Below are 19,278 nucleotides of genomic sequence, written 5' to 3' on the forward strand. Positions count from 1 at the left end.
CGCTATCTCCCCAGCACCTGGCAGACAGTGGGCGCTCCACAAATGCCTGCTGAAGAGTGAGTGATGAAGGATGGATGAACGCATTTCTCTCCTCCGTCATCTGCACGGGCCTCAGGAACGGGACAAAGCAACCTCTCTGGAGCCCAGGGGACACTGGACCCTGGGAGGCGGGGGTGGGGTTGGTGCCCCTCCCCGGAGTCCGCCCGGGGTTCCTCGCTGCAGGCCCCATGGCGGACTCCGTGCCAGGCCTGGCGTGGGAGGTGGCGGAGGGTCAGAGGATCCAGCAGCCTTCAGCTCCTTCCTCCCCTCCCTGGGCCTTAGTTGGGGGTAGCGGGGAGGCAGGGTGGATTCCGTGCCATTGGAGTGGCCCTTGGGGAACCCTGGATGGGGTGACCCCAAAGGTGGGCTGACTCCTACCTCTGCCCCCAGCTCTGGGGGAGGTGGCTGCCTCTGCAGCCCCCATCCTTCATTCCTGCCCAGCACACGCACTCCCCCTTTACTCCCCCCGAGAAGGAAGGCTTAGCCCAGGCCCACGGGGAAAACCGCAATTTGCTCCTGACATGACATGTTGACGGATTTCTGGCGGCTGTGCCCCCTTTGTGTCCCCAGAGGCGTTATGGGCATATAAGGGCTGCCCCCAGGCCTGAGTGGGTGGAGGAGCCAACAGCAGGCCAGGAGCCCCCACCCAGCCCTCGTGGAGCTGCAGGAGCAGGTAAGGGGGCCTGAGGCAGCCTGGCCAGATCCCCGGCCACTGACCCTGTGACCGTCCTGCTGTCCCTTCTGAATAATGGGCACAGGGAGAAGGCACACTAGGAGGGTGCTGGGGTACCCAGAGGATGATGTGAGAAAAAAATCCACTTTACAGATGGGACAGCTGGGGCCCAGAGAGGGGCAAGGGCAGTGATGGGCGGGTGGAGGACAGAATCATCCTGTGGACAGCACCTGAGGGGCGCCCATGCTCCTCTGAGCCACAGAAACTGACTGGTTTCCCATCGCCGAATATTTCCTGCTGTGAGAGACGCAGAGGTTATAGGGAGCCCCTCTGGGACAAGTCTTGGGGAGAGAAGACAGACCTACGGAGGCTGCTGCTGGTGCATCTGACGCCCAGATGCACCTTCATGCAAACAAGGAAGAGGTGCCTTCTCCAGGCAGACACAGCCTGTGCCGGGGTGAAAGGCTGGCGAGGGAAGTGGGGCTGAATTTGCATCCCCCCTCACACTCCCAGCAGACCCCCTCCTCCATCACCCAACCATGCAGAGAGGCCCTAGACACCGTCACTGCCTCGTTTACAGAGATGGCACACAAGGACACAAACAATGCACAATTGCAGATTGTGACAAGCACCTTCCAATAAGCATTCTGGGTGATGTTTAGTGACAGACGGGTTTTTTTAGAGGTAAAGGAGGTGACATTTATTCAGAAGCTGAAGGATGAGGAGACAGTCATGCAGAGAACCGGGGGAAGAGCCTTCCTAGCAGAAGGAACAGCATGCGCAAAGGCCCTGAGGTGGGAAGAGACTTATGTTTAAGAATGAGGAGGTCAAAGAGGCAGGCAGGGAGGTGGTGAGTAATGGCAAGGAGCCTGGGTTCCATTCCCAAGGGCAGTGGGGAGCCACTGAAGGGTTTAAGCAGGGGTAACATGAGGGCATAGACGGGTATCTGATTGGGTTGGCATATATGGAACTCCATAAAGAAAAGTCCCATTCTACAGAACTAATGAGTTAGCCATGCTCCCCGCTCCTATTCCATCCCTTTCAATGTCATTCAGGATGGAGGCAGGGGAGGAGAGAAATGGGACATGTTGAGTCTAAATGTTGGATGTCTCCAATCTTATGGCCTCACGAGCCAGCGGAAAGCAGGTCCAGGAAGCAGAACTGCCCTCCTGCTGCCATGGAAAGGAAGGCCCCTCTGTCCCTCCCCCTCAGAGCAGGTCCAGGTTCACAGGGGCCACAGAGGACTGAGACTTTGAAGTCAGACGTGTTAGCCACTGCTTGCGTTAGGATAGTGAGGGCTTTCCTGGGCGTGGGGCTGGGCTCAGGCTGGGCCAGGCGGGCGGGAGGGCCCCAGGTGGGTGGTGGGCACAGGGTGGGAAAGGCTTGGGCACGAGAGGCCCCTCAGAGATCCTGCTTCTGCCTCGACAGGTGTGCCTGCAACGATGCCGGGCCTGTGGTCCCTGCTTCTCCTCTGGGGTCTGGCAGCTCCGTGCTGGGGGCTGCTGGAGACGGTGGGCACGCTCGCTCGGATTGACAAGGACGAGCTCGGCAAAGGTGAGCAGGGGTGGGCGGTCCGTGAGGGGTCCCGCTGCAGGGTGAATGACCCTGTCGATGCCTTAGAGCGTCTGCTTTCGGGGACAGATGAGAACAGGATGTGATTGTCACCTGCTCAGAGAGTTCAGGGGGTTGAAGCTTTGCTCTCAGGCTCAGTTCACTGGTCAGTTCACTTCCTTCTGAGAGGCGGCCGGGCCGTGTCTGCCTCAGGCATGGGGACGGGTGTTGCTGACGAGGACGAGGGGAGGGTGCTGGCTGGGCCAGCGTCTCTGCGGACATTTCTGGGGTGGGGGAAACTTTCTAGGCATTTGGTCCTCCAGGGCCCAACAACACAGGGTGACAGTCTCAAGGATAGGGTGGGACAGCCGTGAATAGCAAGTGCTTCAGGGATGCCACCCCGGTCTGCCCCAATCTCCACGAGGTAGTCCCTTTCATTTCACCCTTCTCACAGTTCGCAGAGTCAGGCCCAGGGTGCCCAGGAGGAGCGGAGGTCACCTCCTCCTCCTTGATCATGCCCTGGTGGCTGCCTGCCCCCTGCTTTGCTTCTGCCTTCCTTTTCAGTGCTACAGGGTGGCCCAGGGTCAGGAGATCTAGTCATAGTATTGGCCCCAAACCCAATTTGCTGTGTGATTTTGGGGAAGTCTCTGCCTCTCTCTGGGCCCTAGTTTCCCCATCTGTAAAATGATCCTTCCTCCCTCTACCCTCTCTGCAGCCATCCAGAACTCGCTGGTGGGGGGGCCCATTCTGCAGAACGTGCTGGGGACGGTCACAGCCACGAACCAGGGCCTCCTGGGCTCTGGGGGGCTGCTCGGAGGAGGCGGCCTGCTGAGCCATGGAGGAGTTTTTAGCGTCGTTGAGGGGCTCTCCGGGTGAGTCCCCATGGTGTTGCCTCATGACTGCCCACCTGCTGCGTGCCCTACAGGAAGCTCGGTCTTTCTTTGCTCAGGGAATAGAAGAGAGAATGACTCTTATTAATTTGTTGGCAGACAGGGGGAATGGTGTGGGAGCCCTGGATAGCGAGTCCCAGGACCCGAGTCAGAAAATAAGGAGTCCACTGCATGCCAGGCCAGACAGGAATGGCAGCACGCCCCTGGGGTCGAGGGCTCCACTCTAGCTTGGTTCCACTTACTCACTGTGTGACCTGGGGCAAGTTGCTTAGTCTCTCTGGACCAATCCAGGCACCTGCATGGCTCCCTCCCTCCTCTTCCTCATGTGTCTGCTCCAACGAGACCTTCCCTGACCCACCGCTCCTTGTCCCCTCCCCTGCCTTCAAGCTCCCCAGGGGACGGGTCCCTCCCCTCACTCTGCATATTTCACTGGTTTGTTTCTAGGTGATAAACCCAGACGGGCGAGGACTCTGTCTGGCTTGTTCACTGCTGTGTCCCCAGTATCGTAAACAGTGCTTGACATTTAACAGATGCTCAAAAAATATTTGTGAATGAATGAATGAAGTCACATAATAGCTAATATTTGTAGCGCAATGGTCACCTGGCTAGGGTTTCCCGCGTGCCTGGCACTGCGTTAGGCACTGTAAAGAATATCCTGCGTGGTCCAGAGGTGGGACTGCTGGCAACAGCACTTAACAGGCGAGGAAAGGGAGTGAAGGGACCTGCCGGCGCTCACCCAGCTGGGGGGCGTCGGAGTGGTGACGAGTGTGGGTGTGTCATCACAGGCCACACGGGCCGCCCCAGGTGGGCGGGACCCACTCCAGGGCTGGCGGTGGTCCAGGGAAGATCAAACTACAGGCCCCAGGGAAGGCTGAAGACGGGGGGCCAGGGTGTGGGGAAGGGTCACTGGACAGGAGGGGGAAAGGAGATGCTGGGGGCAGAAGGGAGAATGGACGTCCGTCTCCCCAAATTGCAAATGGATGTCTGGAAAGGGAGCTGGTCAGGGGTGATGGTGCTCGAGGATCGCTGTATCATGTTGCTCTGTGGTCGATATGTCAACATCCCTATTTTACAGATGGGGAAACTGAGGCCCAGAGCAGGAGCGTGATTTGCCCAAGGTCACACAGTCAGTCGGTGGTAGAGCTGGATTTGAACTGTCTGGCTTTACTGGCTGTACTACAAGCAGATATTTGTTGCCTGGACAGTGAATCTGTGTCAAGCGGCTAAAATACAGCCTGGCATGCAGTAAACGCTCAGTAAATATGAACTATCATTATTATTAATAGATCCAGCACCCCTCCCACCGTAGAATGCCCCTGCTGGGTGAGGCTGGGGTCTCAGATGTGAACCAGACATTATCCTTGCTTCAAAAAGCCCCCAAAAGGAGGCAGAGCCCCACAGTGTGGATCCTGTGAGCTCAGGATAGCGATGGAGGCAGCCCAGGCAGGGTGTGGGAGCTGCTCAGAGGGTGGCATTTGCCTGGATCAGAGAAATAGGAAGGAGGGCTTCCTGAAGGAGGGGACACCCTAGCTGAAATCAGGAGAGCTGGGAGAAGCCAGCTAGCTGAAGGTGGATGCAGAGTGGAAGCAAAGTCTAGAGAGAAGGAACAGCCTGGGCAAAGGCCCAGAGGACAGAGAAAATAATGAATGGTGGGGAGCTGCATTTGAGAATCTACCTGGGTTGAACGTGTATGAGCCTAGGGGATGGGAATTGGGGCACAATGATCCGGGCCAGAGACTGACCCAGGGCTGAGGCCATGGGGCGGGGGTGAGGAGGACACTTAGTTCACTGAGCCTCCAATGAGGATGATGCTGTGACTTCTATTGAGCATCTGCTGTATCAGCTTCCGCACTTACACTCTCACCTGTCTTTGCAATAACCATATAAAGTGGGTGCTTCTCTTGCCCACTTTACAGATGAAGAAACAGGTCCAGAGAGGTGAAGTAACTGGCCCAAGGGCCTCCAGTTGGTTTTATGGGTTAAAGCTGGGATGGCGTGCCGCCTGGTCTGGGATGATCCAGGCATTGAGTAGTGGGTGGCCCTCTCCTGGACGCCCGTCGCAGGCTGAAGATTGAGGAACTCACGCTGCCGCAGGTGTCGCTGAAGCTGCTGCCGGGGTTTGGGGTGCAGGTGAGCCTGCACACCAAGGTGGGCCTGCACTCCTCTGGGTGAGCGTGCCCCTGGGAAGCTCTCCCCTCCTGTTCCGCACCTCACCCCACTGCCCTACTGGGACCCCTACCCTATTGTCGCTCCACCCCCACCCCACTGCCCCCGATTTCCTCCCACCCTACTTCCTCCCCAAGGGACTCCCACCTGCTATTCTCTCCCTGGATGCCACCCCACCACCGCCCCAGGGATCTCCACCCATCGATCCCCAGGGACTTCCATCTCACTCTCCCTGGAGACCCTACCCCACTGCCTGGAGCTCCCTGGAGCGGGTGAGGGGAGAGGGAGCGGGGACGTGCAAAATGGGGGACGTGCAGGGAGACGAGCGCTGAGAGGAAGGCACGGGGACTAGCCACCCAACTCGCCCCTCCTCGGAGCCCCACGCAGCCCCGCGGTGGGCGTGGCCAAGGCTGGCCCTGGTGGGTGGGGCCTGGCAGCCCGGCCACGCCCCCAGCGTCGGGTCTCGCAGCCCCCTGGGGGGCCTCCTGCAGCTGGCGGCCGAGGTGAACGTGTCGTCGCGGGTGGCACTGGGTGTGAGCGCGCGGGGCACGCCCATCCTCATCCTCAAGCGCTGCAGCACGCTCCTGGGCCACATCAGCGTGTTCTCGGGGTGAGTCCGCCGGCCTGAGCCCGCGCTGGGCTGCCCCACCCCGCCCCCGGACCTGCTCGGGCTCCATCTCGTCCGGTCCGCGAGTACAGGGCATCCCCTGGGTCTCCGGGGAGCTGCCGTCTGGGCGGGGCCTGAACTCACCCCGCCTCCCGCCTGTCCCGCCGGGTCAACCCCAGCCACAGACCTGCAGACTGAAGCCCACCGCGCACAGGGCCTCTGACCCAGCCTGCACCTTGCACCACCCACTTCTGACCGTAGCTTCTCTATCTGGTCCCGGATGTGCGGGCCTCTCAGTTCCTGCTCTCAGCACATCAGAGACCCAGCTCAGCCCCTGACTTGCTGGGAGACCCAGGGGAACCCCCTCCCGTCTAGGCCTTGGTGTCCCCGTCTGTGTAATGAGGACCTAAAGTTGATGATGTGGAAGGGTGTAGCACTTCTATATCTGTCTCTTCCCCCAGCTGTTCAGGACACAGTGGCCCTGCCTGCACTCGTGTTGAATCCTCACTCCTGTGGGACAGCTGAGGCCCAGAGAGGGCAAGGGACTTGCCCAAGGCCACACACATAGGTTGAGCAGGGACGGAGATGGGCAGGTCCAAAGCCTTTTCCCAGCGTTCTGCACCCCCCACAGCGGCACCTGGCATCTTCCCGCTCCTTAAATCACTGTGGCTCCGCTCTCTCCCCTGGGCTGCAGGCAGCCATGGAGGGAGTGGAGGATGCTGTCGGTGCCCTGTGGATGTGGTTCTGTCGTTGTCACCCCTCCTTCTGTACCCCCATAGTCTCCAAACAGACCTGAACCCATCCACATGCACTTCTCATCCTCAGGCCACCCTCTCATTCATTCATTCATTGAACAAACATTCATTCATTCAACAAATATTTATTGAACCCTCACTCTACACCAGGTGCTGTTCTAGGCCCAAATGTCACTTGTCCACAAATGTTGGTGGAGACGAAGGGAACAGACATTTATTGAGCACAGACTGTATACCAGACTCCCATACGCTCCCATTTAGTCTCTGCACCAGCCACTGCATAAGGCGGGCACTGTGCCGAGAGGGAACTGATAACCCCCTGGGGCCCCTGGTGAGGCAGAGCCAAGGCTTGAACCCAGGTCTCCAAAGCTGCAGCCAGCCCCACGTATGGGGAGAGGAGACAGGCGCTGTCCAGAGCCCCCATGCCTCCCTGCCCCGTCATCTGGCTTGGCGCTGTCCTCGTGCTGTGGCCACACCCTCTGCTTCTCATCTGCCCAGGCTGCTGCCCGCACCGCTCTTTGGGGTTGTGGAGCAGACACTCTTCAAGGTGCTGCCGGGCCTGGTGAGTGTGGGGGCCGCGGGCAGGCACCCCCCACCCCCTGCCCTGCAGGGCCTCTTCTCCCCCAGCTGCGAGTCAGTCAGGGCGCCAGGCAGGATTAGGCTGTGCTTCCGTCCATGCCCACCCGGTAATCCCATCCCGGCTTGCCCAGGTGTCGCCTGCCAGTCTGTAGGTGGCACAATCCGTCCCCAGACCTCTGACTCCTAAATCTACGGCTTCAGATGACCTGAGGGCCTGCTCCCAAACCCGCTCCCCTGCTTACCCCCTGCTCCGTCTTTGCCAGCTGTGTCACTGTTGACTTCATGCTTTCCTTTAAACTAGCTTGTGATGGAAGTCGGGTCACTGGGTGATTTTAAACTGAGCCTGTGTCCGGCGAACACGTCCAGAGAATGACATCCTTGTACATTAGTCCAACATAAGTTAGACACCTGGTTAAACGGCTCCAGGGGCCTCTCTGTGCACCTCCCCCCCCCCACCCCCCCCCCGCCATCCTGCCTTCCACCAGGGGACAGGAACCACACTTGAGAAAAGCTGGTCTGGCCAAAGCCGCATTTCATCGAAGCCAGAGAGGGGAGGGGCTCACTGGGGTCACACAGCCAGCAAAGGGCCCTCAGGCTTTCTGACCCCCAGTCCTGGCAGGCCCGCCCCTGTGGGTCCTTGTGAGGAACACCTGCGGAGGCCGCGAGGGCGTGGAGCCCGGGGTTGGCACACGGCCCTGGGCTTGAAGAAGCTGATCAGAGGAGAAGCTCAGAGGGCGGAGGGAGCCCCCAGCAGCAAGGACCCCACCCAGCCCACCTCGGGGCATTTCAGCGTGCAGGTGTGGCCCCTAACTGGGGTCTCCGGGACAGTTGGCTGCAAGACAGGAGATGTAACTCAAAGAAGTTTAAAAGAGAAAGTTTAAAAAAGAATTTAAAAATAAGAGTTAAATACTGGCATTTCGAGATTAGAGATTTCTCTTAACAGTCCGATTTCTGGCTTCGTTCGTGCAATCAGCCATCCTGGGCACACAATACCTCCTTCCTGAAGGTCGCACGTGGCTGGCGCCGAGGGGCTGCTCCCCCGCCCATCGCAGCCCCTCTGCTGTCCTCTCATTTCAGTGACAGGCCTGACCCCAGAAGCCCTGGAGCTTGGGGCCCCAAGTTTAAATGAAAGGGCAGCCGTCTCCTGTCTCTGAGGACAGTGGTGGCCCTGGGCAGGTGTCTTCTCCAGCCCCAGCTGTAGGATGAAGGGGCTGCATCGGGCCATCTCTGAGGTCCCTGCTCCAGTGCCCTCAGATTCTGTGATCCTTGGACTTGGCGTTCTGGAAGCTGAACCCCTGCTCCCTGTTCTCTCAGCACGGGGCTCTCAGTAAACACCCAGCGGTGTGCATAGTGGACGCCCCAGGCCCAGGCCTGACTCTGGGTGGAGCGGGGAGGCGCCCCTCTTTGAGATCTGGACTCTGGGTCTCCCAGTGCCCATCTGGAGGGCAGGAAGGGCCTGACACTCGGAGGGAACAGCCGCCTTTGTCTTCTCGGGGGAGGGCCTTGTCCCCACGCCTGGACTGGCCTCTGAAATGTGTCTCCCTGGTCCCCCAGCATCCTTCAGGGTTTTCTGAGGGGCCCATAGAACTGGCCCTCTGCACGTCAAGCTCCTGTCCCCTACCTGTGTGTCCCCATCCGTCTCCACATTCTGCCTTGCTTTGGTCCCTGGGACCACGTGGCAAATCATTTAAAGGAAATGCAGCTGTTCCCTTTCCCGGGCTGGGGTCGGCTCTTATCTTCCTGTAACACCTGTCTCCTCCGGACACAGCTGTGCCCCGTGGTGGACAGTGTGCTGGGCGTAGTGAATGAGCTCCTGGGGGCTGTGCTGGGTAAGTCGGGGCCCAACCCCCTCCTCTGTGCCCCTTCTTCTACCCCTGTCCCCCATTACCCCAACTGGTGGGGTGCCAGGGGAGGGGAAGGGGCAGAATTCTGGGACCTTTCACTTCCTCCTCACACTGACGGGGCCGCCACTTTGAGGAGGCCCGATGGTGGAGTTCCGGGCTGAGGCCAGTTTGGCTGGATGTGCAGACTTGGAGCGTCCCGGTCTCCATCCGCTGGGGGCTTCAGGCCGTTTATTGAACATCTGCGGTGTGTCTGGCACTGTCAGAAACCTGAGGCAGATGCTATTATTATCTGGACAGACAAGATGATGGAGGCACAGAGCTTAAAGACGGAACCCAAGACCCCACAGCCATGGCGGCCCTGTCTCTCTGAGCCTTATGGAGACATGGATGCCTTTTGTGTCCACAAAAGGGCTTTGAAAAGCATGAAAAGGCAGCATAAGCAGGATAAGGATAGCAACCTGGGGGCAGAAGTGTCTCTATGTGTGGCGTTACGTGAGAGAGGCAGGACCACAGTGTGGGTAGGGCACCAGCTCTGGGAAACAGGAATCCTGGCTCTGCCACTCTGTGGTTGTGTGGCCTTGGGCTGGGGACTTCCTCTGCCTGAGCCTCAGTGTTCTTATCTGTAAAATGGGGATGGCAGTAGTACAGTGCTAGGCGTTCAGCAGCACTCCAGCAGTGGAACTAGGGGCTGTTGTTAGGGGCCTGGACTCATGGCGTCTCCTCCCTCCTTCCCCCTCCCCATGCAGGCCTGGTGCCCCTTGGGGCTCTTGGGTCTGTGGAATTCTCTCTGGCCACACTGCCTCTCATCTCTAACCAGTACATAGAGCTGGACATCAACGTGAGTGCCCACCGAGGCCCTGCCCACAGCGGGGGTGGCGTGGGTACCAGCGGAGGCTGGGTGGGAGATGCTGAGTCAGAGCTGGGGTGCGGGGGGAGCAGCCCCGAGACCCTGCCATACCCTGTGTCCCGCCCCGCAGCCCATCGTGAAGAGTGTAGCTGGCGATGTCATCGACTTCCCCAAGCCCCGCAGCCCCATCAAAGTACCTCCCAAGGACGACCACACGTCCCAGGTGCTCGTGCCTCTGTATCTCTTCAGCACCGTGTTTGGGCTCCTGCAGGCTAACGGTGCCCTCAACATAGACATCACCTCTGAGCTGGTGAGTGTGGCACCTGCCCCGCTGTGCCCTGGCAATGCTGGTGATGACAAAGTCACATTGTCACCCGTCAGCCTTGACAAGCCCTCTTCACTATAATCGGAGAGAGTTGGACAAGTTTGTAGCGTGCACATGCCCTCTCTTGTCCTGTGGCAGACATTGCTAGTCAGTAATGGCCCTCTACTTGGCTAAACCTGAATGGGACTTCTGAATCCTTCTCAACATGGCACTCCAGGAAGTTACTTTCAATTGGTCAGAAATGACATGTGACATGTGGGCAACTTTCCATCCCCACACCACATGAGCCCTTCTAGGGTCAGAGCCCAATTTTACACTAAAGTGTGAATAGCTAACATTTCTCCTGCTTTCTCAAGAGCAGATTTGCATTGAAGAGAAGAAAACTAGGGTTGGACTACCAAAGGCCACTTGGACATTTGTTCTGAAGCTTCTGAGACCTCTCTGTTTCTATTCTGTCCCCTCTCTCATCCTCACAGATGTCTGGAATCCCCAGCCCCGACCAGCCTCACCCAGAGGCATTTTCTTGGTCTTAGCCCTCTCCAAAGACACTGAGCTCTGAGCCACCCGGGCTCCCCACATGCAGCTCAGGCCCAAGGGAGCAGGGCTGGATCACTCCCTTCCTGTAGGTGGCCAAGAGAGCACTGAAGGCCTCTGGGAGGTTGGCACAGGGCCCTGAGCTGGGAGGCAGGTGTCTGCTAGCTGGGGGGAGGGGCAGTCCTAGTCAGGCAGAGACTCTGAGTGTGAGACTGTACATGTCTGCGCAGCTCGTGGACGTGCGTGTGTGCGAGTATGGTGGTGAGATGGACCTCAGCAGCCATGTCGTGGTGCTGTCCCCTCATGGGATGGCTGTGTGCTGGGCGATGTGGGGATCCTTCTGACGGGCAGAGAGTGTCTGGGTGTTTCTGCTGTGTGCACAGGTCTGTTCCCAGAGGTGGACGTGTGCAGTTCGAGGTCTCACACGTTAGCTCGGGGAGGCTGAGGCCTTTCTTCTCCCAGTGCTGGGGGCCCCGCCAGGGCGCTGGCGATGGGCATCGCCGGGCAGAATGAGGGATGCAGGCCTGCTGGGACTGGAGCAGACTGGGGAGCCTGTGCCCCGTTTCTGAGGCAGCAGCCACACGGCTTCCCCAAGGGCAGGGGGTACAGGCCCAGTGTGACCAGAATTTCCAGTTTTTTTAGCCCCAAACTGGCAAATTTATGTGAAATTTCCTGATTTGTAAATACTGGAAACCAATTTATACTTTTTGGAAACACTGTTTGGGTAAAAGTCAGAAGTGTTGGGGGTCAGATCCCTGGGCCTTCAGACCGCGAGCTCGGGCAGAGTGTTTGAAAGCTCTGGGATTAGCTGGCCCCGGTCAAATCCTGGCGCCCCACTTACCAGCTGATGACCCCGGGTGGGGGCCTCGGACTCTCCGTCTGTGAAATGGGGTAATCACAGCGCCCACCTCTTTGAGCGGCTGTAAGGGCGAAAGGAGCGAAGGGAGGCAGAGCCCTTAGCATGAGCCTGGCAGGTCGTAAGCGCTCGGTGATCACTGGCCAAGAGAAGGACCTTGAGTGTCTGTAGAGATGTGTGTGTGTAATTGGCAGGGGTGGGTGAGTGTGGACGAAACCATTTTGTGTGTGCTGAGGGATCCCTGTCCTGTCTCTCTGTTCACCCTTCCCCCCATCCCATTTGGTCTTGACTCCAGGTTCCCAGCAACGTCCCATTGACAACCACAGACCTGGCAGCTTTGGTCCCTGAGGTGAGTGACCCTCCCATGGGCTTTGATCACTGTAGCTCTTTTGCAATGAGCCTGAATAGATCCCAGAATCTTTCTCAATACAGCTCTCCAGACAGCTGCGATTGAATGTCGAGTCCAAATTCACACTAAAGTGTGAATGACTAATACCTTATCCTTTCCTGGTAGCAGATTTTGTTTAGAAAGGAAAAAACCAGGGTTTAATTGCCCCAGAAGTCACCTGGGCATTTGTCCTGTGGCTGTTGTTTCTCTCTCAAGCAGAGGACAGGAGATTCTTTCCAGGAGTACTGAGCACCGCCCCCACCCCCCCAACTGCCTTACTTCATCCTGGTCTTGGTCTTCCCTGTCCCCAAAGAGAAGACTCAGTGGCCTTGGGGAGGGAAGAGAAGGGAGAAGATTCTGGGGGTTTGACTAGTGGGCATCAATCAGTATGTGCCTGCAGGGCCTGGCCTCAGCTTTCCCATCTGTTCAGCCAAGGCCGGACCAGCTGCTTTCCAGCTTTGAGAATCTGAATTCATGCTGAAGTTGAAATGACTACTGCAAGGTCCTTATGGAGCAGATTCTGATGGAGTTGGAAAGAAGCCTGGAAGGTCTGGGTTTTCACCAGAGAGGATGGACAGGGCAGCTGAGTTTTAGGGTGCAGACAGACTCTGGGAGTCCTTGAGGGTGAGGACTCGAAGCAGCTTTGGGGGCATGGCTGGGGCCTCTGCTTCTTGGAGTCCTTGGCTAAAGGATGTGGAGTCTCAGGGATCAGGGCTGGATGCTCAGAAGAACCTCCTTCTGAGGAGATGTAAGACGGTGGAGGGGGACAGGGGGAAGCAGAGGGCGGGGGCAGGGGCCATGGATGCAGCAGGCCGGGCCGTGTCCCTCCAGCTGGGGAGGCTGGCCCATCTCTGGAACCTGGAGCCTTTGTGCTCACAAAGTCAGAGCCCCGTGGCCGCAGCTCCGAGTCTGGTTTCGTGGCTTCAGAATCTGTGGACACAAGAGGGTGGAATCTGATGATTCTCTGTCTTTAAGATCCTGTTACCCTGGGAGTCTGGGCCTGGGGAATTGGTCCCTAAATCCAGCATTTGAGCTCCTGTGACGCGCTGGTCTCCAGCACCTCTCTAACTCCATGATGTCATGAATGTGAGACTCAGAGTTTTCTGATTGTGTGGTTCATTCAGTCAGTCAACTAATACTCACTAAGTGTCTGCTACATGCCAGGCCCTGTGCTGGGTGCTGGTGTGCGGGAGGGGCAGGAAGTGAAAAGTAGATAAACGTCTCTGTTCAAGGAGCCACCTGGTGGGGATGACAGGCACGGAACAAATAGATAAGTAGGATATGGACAGTGTCAGGAGGTGGAAGAGAACAGAGTGGCGAAGGCGGATAGGGGCGCAGCAATGAAGCTTTAAACAGGCTGCTTTGCAGAGGCCTCCCTGAGGAGGTGATGTCTGAGCAGAAGGCTGAAGGAGGTGAGGGAGGGAACCATGTAGGCATCTGGGGAAGACATTTCCAGGCAGAGGGACCGGCAAGTGCAAAGGCCCTGAGGTAAGAGTGTGCCTGGCAGGTGAGAGGAACAGCAAAGTGCCCAGCGAGTCTGGAGAGGAGAGAATGAGGGGCCAGCAGTGGAGGTGAGATGGAGATGAGGGCAGAGGATGGATCACACGGGGCCTCTGGGCCTCGGGGGATTTTTTTGTTTTGTTTTGTTACATCACGTAATAAAGTGTGTCCTCTGGGGGACTTTGACTCTGAGTGAGAGGAGAGTCTGATTAGATTGTTCCATGGCTTGATGTCTCCCCACCTGAATGTCAGCCTTGTAGGGGCTGAGACCAGGCCTGCCTGGTTCAGGCTGTAACCTCAGCCCCCAGCACAGTGCCTGGTGCCCATTAGGTGCTTGATGAGTGTTTGTTGACTGACTGACCGAGCCTATTAGTGGGGCATCTAAGCTGCCCTCATGCCCCCATGTCTGCCCCTGCTTCTCTCCAGGCCCTGGGGAAGTTGCCCCCAGGCAAGCTGCTCCTGCTGTCACTGCGGGTGACACAAGCGCCCACAGTCACACTGCAGAGCAAGAAGGCCACGGTCTCCATCGCAGCTGACATCCACGTGCTGTCCTACCCCCCTAAAGGGACCCCTGAAGCCCTCTTCAAGCTGAATGGGGTGAGTGGCCGAGGGTAGGGGAGCCTGGTGCGGGGGTTCTGAGTGGGGCGGATGCGGGGTTGCCTTCTCCCCAATTTCAGGGTGGGAGGCTCCCTGGTGTCATGGCACAGGAAACCCCGTCCCCGTTACCATCACCTGAGCTGAGGCCCAGTGCCCGCTCAGACTCCTGCCTGCACCCTCCTCGCACGTCTGCTGGGCCCGAGGCCTGTCCACTGGGCCTCCTCAGCATCCCAGGTTTGCCCTCCATCTCCCTAGCCTCTCTGTGCTTGGATACTCTTGGCTGACCCTCCAGCTTCCTCCTGCCCCACCTCCAGTCGGCTCCCCTCCATCGGCCTCTGTTAGATTTCCCACACCCACATCTGGGCAGAGGTCCCTCCCCTGCCCACTCTCTGCCTGGCTCCCCGGGGCCGAGCGCCATTCAGTGCCCCTGCCCCGTCCTCCGCCTCCCCCGTCCTCGCGCCCTGAGCCTCAGTTCCCGGGGCTGCCGCCTCCCTGCCTGTGCTCCTGCAGAGTCCCCCACCGGGAATGTCGCCTCTCCCCTTCCCTTGGCCAACTCCTCATCCTTCAAGATTCAAGTGTCACCTCGTGGGGACACCTTCCGTCGCCCCACCGCAGGCTGGATGGAGGGCCCAGGCAGACCCGGCCCAGCTCCTTCTGCCGAGTTCACACGTAACCTCCATCTGCGTTTCCCCTGCAGGTGGTGACGTTAAACGCCCACCTGGCTCCCTCAGCGACCAGGCTGCACCTCGCCCTGTCCCTGGAACGGTAACGTGGGAGCTGGGTCTTGTCTTTAGGAACAAGAATCAGGGTCTGGTTGGAACCACTTCCCATTTTCTGAGCATCCACTGAGTGGCAGGTGCTTTACCAGCATCTTCCTGGCCTCCATCCTGCTGGGGAGGGGAGGGTGTTGGTCCATTTTACGGATGAGGCACCTGGGGCTCAGAGAAGCAGCCTCCAGAATGGGCTTCTTCCTCTCAGAACCTAGCCCTGGAGATAAATCCAGACGCTGGAGATGGAGTCTACACTCCTGAGTTATCCGCCTGGAGACAACTGTCCTTGAGTGTCGTAAAATGCCTTGTTAGTCATGTGACTAGTTACTTCTCTAGTTTCTCCATCCCCACGGTAGCGAGGCCTCAGGATAGTCATAATAAGCAAGATGGAGACGTTGGTGACAATCTTTCCTTATGCACGGATGGCACATGGCACTTCACGGTTTACAAGGCCCAGGCTCCCACCGTGGGTTGTCCCTGGAAGCAGGTCCACTGTCTGGGCCTCCACTCTCCAGGCGCAGTGCTCTCACCGTGACCTGGGCCTGTCTGTCCTGCCCTGGATGCAGGGGCTTTCCCGAGTCTCTGGGATCTGCCTGTCCTGAGCCATAGGCACCCCGTGCTCACCTGACCCCATTAGTGTTCCCCTAGGCCCCTCAGGCTACCATGCCCCCCGCAAGGCTCTGCTCATTTCTATCCTTGACAGAAGGCCTCGCCCGCCACCTGCATCTGTCCCACTTCTGGTGGCAGTTCACGCCTCAGCCCTTCAGGGGACAGAGATGTGTGTCCTGGCTCTGGCCCTGCGCGTACGCTGGGCCAGCTGAGATCCATCGGTGGGTTGCTCCCTCTAGTGAGAGCCTGCTGGAGGCAGGGCACCCGGTGTCCAGTGCTCAGTCTCTGGAGGGCCATCTCAGAGAGGTTCAGCCACTTGTGCAGGGTCAAACAGCTGGGCGTCAGACTGAGGCCCAGGGCCATGGGGTCAGAGGTGGTGGGCATATCTCAGAAGGAGGGTAGATCCCTCCAGGTCCATCTTACAGGTGGGGAAACTGAGTCTCTGTGTCAAGGATAGAGGCAGAGTTGGGCCTGTAACCCTGTTTCCTGACCCTGGAGAGCTGGGGTGGGGGCAGAACCCCTCAGTGGGGGGTATGGGGGGCTGGGCCTCAACTCTGTCTTCTCCCCGCCAGGCTCAGGGTCACGTTGGCCTCGTCCTTTGCCCACACCTTTGACGTGAGTTCTGGGAGGGTGGGCAGCTTGGCGGGGGGCAGGGCCTTCAGCTGGGGGTGGGGAGGGGCAGGATGAGTCGTGGGCCCGGTGACTGGGCTCTGGCCCGACAAGCCAGGGTGGGCAGACCTCAGGGCCGGGGAGTGTGTGTGCACGTGTGTGCACACGCGTGTGTGTGTGTGTAAAACAGTCATCACCTTAGGAAAGTGAATCTCATGATCTTCCACAGTCCTGGAACCTCACAAAGTCATAAACATCTAGGATCTCACAAGGGGTCAGAATTCTGGAACTTGGCACAAGTCATAAGGTTCCTGAACTCAGAAAGTTATAAGATTTCAGAGCCCCACACAGCCCTTAGTTTCCTGATTCTCAGAGTTCTGAGGTTCTGGGATCGCCTGATAGTCTCAGGTTCTAGAACATTCTAAGGGTTCCTAAACCGATAGGAATCTAAGATCAGAGCACATGGAGTTCTCCTGGAGCTGGGCACATTTTTCTCCCTCTTTCTCAGCACTGCCCCCTCCAGGCCTTCCTCTGGGCAGGCAGCTCTTCCACGCTCACGGGGCCCAGGGCGAAGCCGGCCTACATCAGAGTCCCGTTTGGGGTCGCGGGTGGAGGCACCTGTGTCTTCAGGCTTGGGGGAGGCTGGGGCAGCTGGACCCCTGCATTCCTCCCTGCGAAGGGGCGCGCTGTTCCCTGCGCAGCCACACCCCCACTCTCCTGTGCTCTGTTGCAGGCATCCCGCTTAGAAGAGTGGCTCAGCAGTGTGGTCCGGGTGGCATACGTGCCGAAGCTGAACGGTACGGGCAGCTTGGCTGTCTCCTCGGGCACGTGGAGCATCCGAACTGGGGACTATCCAGCCTCTTGCCTCTCTCCATTGTTCCGATGGAGACACTGAGGCTGGAGAGGCGTTGGTCCCCATTTCTAAGATGCAGAAACCGAGGCACCAATGTTTCCATTCAAGCAACGTTGATTAGCACCTACATCAGCCCAGACTTTGGGTCCCAAGACCTATCTGACCTGGATCTTGTCCTCAAACTCACAATCCAGAGGGAAATAGTCATATAAACAAATGATTAGGACATAGATGACCCAGGGTGTGCAAGGGACTGACACAACCTCTCATGACAGAACCTGAGGGGAGCCACTGATGACAACACAGAAAATAGGCATTTTTGGTTGAGTTTAGTAGGATAAGTAGGAGTCTGCCAATAAGGGAAACCGAGTCCCCAAGAAGAGAAATGACTGGCCCAAGGAGAGTGGTGGAACAGGGTCAGCAGGTCCCACGCTGGCTCCCCACATATCTTTGCTTTCAACCATTTCCTCTTCACAGTGGACCTGGATGTTGGAATTCCCTTGCCGAAGGTTCTCAATGTCAATTTTGCCAATGCGGCCCTGGAGATCATAGAGGTGAGTTTCTCATGTGGATATGGCCTAGATGGATCTTAAGCTTATCTCTGGAGAGCCCTACTTGAAACTGATGAGAGGAGTACTCTGCCTCATCGTCTGGTCTGTCCCTGCACCATTTTCTAAATTGCTCAGAGAATGGAAAATTACTTAGCTCAAGAATGGCAAACATATGACATATGTGCTACCGCTCCTTCCTTAGTCACCCATGGCAGGCATTGCCAATCAACACAGAGTTCTTTCCTGTTAGATCCAGACACATGTCTGGCCTATAGGATGGAATCTCGGATTCACTCCCAGAACCACAGTTCCCCTGGTCCAGGGGAGGTGAATACATGTGCCGTCTCTCCTTATCCTGTGCCCGTGGCAGGCATGGCTAATAGATCATGACACTTTTTCTTGCTGAATATCAACATGACTTCTGAATCCTTTTCAATTCAGCACAACTTTGAGTCTTGCAATAGCTCTGGGAGTTGGGCAGACCAGGGAGTTCTGGACCCATTTCTCAGATGAGGACCAAGCCTGAAGGAGGTCAGATTTCTGGCCCAAGTTCACTCAGTAAATTAGCAGCAGAAATGGCACTTGAGCTCGGGTCTCTTAAGTCCTCCAAAGTCGGTGACCTGTCCCACACTGGATGTCATTTATTTACCATCATTTATTTGTTCATTCGTTCAGTCAATGAGTGCCAGCTGCATCCCAGGTACAGTGCTGGCTACAGGGCACAGGGGGACACAGAGATGGCTGTGGGGATGGGGGTGTGGCAGATGCATTGGGCATGAGGACTCAGAGGGCCTAACGAAGAACTGTTGCTCCTTGCAGAATGCCGTCGTGCTGACCGTGGCATCCTGAGGCTGAGAGACGGCCGCCATCCCTGTCTGTGGACTGTCAGAGTCCTGTCCCCTACCCACGCTGCCTCAGTTTCCCTCCCAGTCTCTAGCCTCTATCAGTGACAGTAGAAGGGTCCCTTATGCACCCAGGCCCACTCAGGTGCCCTGGCCCTGCCTCTCGCCCCCGTCTGGGGTGGGGACCTCAAGGCCAGCCACAGGCCTCTGCCTCTGAGAGATCTCTGGGGCCTCAGAGGCCAGTCCTGAGCTTTCAATAAACAACCCTTTATCTCAGCACCTCCCGGCTGGTTTGTTCCCTGGTCACACATGGGCTGCCTCGGCCTCTGCCCCCTGTGCCCTCCCCAGCTCCAGGCAGGGGTTCCTGGGAGGCGAGGGGACTTGGGGCCTGGTCGTTGTAGCTCTGTATCTGGAACTTTCCTGGTTAGCCTGTCCTGCCTTCCTCTGCTCTGCCTCCAGCTCCCTGTGTCCCCCTTCTCTCCCCCCTCTCCTCTCCTCTCTCTATTTTTCTAAGTACTTCTATCTTCTATTCTGTCTCTCTGAGTCCGAGTCTGTGACTGTTTGTCTCCATCTCTCTGACTTTGGGACTTCTCAGAAGTGATGTCCAAGCTGGATTTTGACGGGTGAATAGGAGTTTTCCAGGGAGAGAAGGAGACAGCATCCAGGAAGCAAGGATGGGTGAGACCTGGCCCTGCCATGGAGGGATCCCTGCTAGCTGCACGTCAGCCGCGGGCACACCTTAGGGCAGACCTCAGAACAAAGCCACGCCAAAGCTCGCAGTGCCAATGGGGAAACCGCAGCCAGGGGGCCTGGCTGGCCCAAGGCCACATGGTGGCAGAGCTGGGATGGGAAGCTGGGGGTCCTGCCTCTTGGTCCTGGGCTCCTCTCTGTTG

At 57.8% G+C, this 19,278-nt stretch overlaps 1 protein-coding gene across 4 annotated transcripts; it reads left to right on the forward strand.

Annotated features, from left to right (window-relative positions):
• The first annotated feature begins 615 nt into the window (after nt 1-615).
• BPIFB3 (BPI fold containing family B member 3) lies at nt 616-18,661 on the forward strand. 4 transcript variants are annotated; one of them, XM_014845102.3, is made up of 16 exons: nt 616-712; nt 2,141-2,266; nt 2,979-3,135; nt 5,217-5,321; nt 5,789-5,929; nt 7,180-7,243; nt 9,029-9,089; nt 9,851-9,942; nt 10,082-10,261; nt 11,962-12,015; nt 13,981-14,151; nt 14,849-14,916; nt 16,103-16,145; nt 16,873-16,936; nt 17,470-17,546; nt 18,363-18,661. In XM_014845102.3, exons 2-16 carry the CDS (start codon nt 2,155-2,157, stop codon nt 18,390-18,392), a joined length of 1,419 nt encoding a protein of 472 aa, XP_014700588.1. In that variant the 5' UTR covers nt 616-712; nt 2,141-2,154; the 3' UTR covers nt 18,393-18,661. The 4 variants fall into 4 exon arrangements, with proteins under 4 accessions (XP_014700588.1, XP_070341851.1, XP_070341849.1 ...); XM_070485748.1 differs by lacking the exon at nt 616-712 and adding an exon at nt 1,375-1,506; XM_070485747.1 differs by lacking the exon at nt 616-712 and adding an exon at nt 1,411-1,562.
• The last annotated feature ends 617 nt before the right edge of the window (nt 18,662-19,278 follow it).

This window comes from Equus asinus, chromosome 15, assembly GCF_041296235.1.
Source record: "Equus asinus isolate D_3611 breed Donkey chromosome 15, EquAss-T2T_v2, whole genome shotgun sequence".
NCBI classification, from domain to species: Eukaryota; Metazoa; Chordata; class Mammalia; order Perissodactyla; family Equidae; genus Equus; species Equus asinus.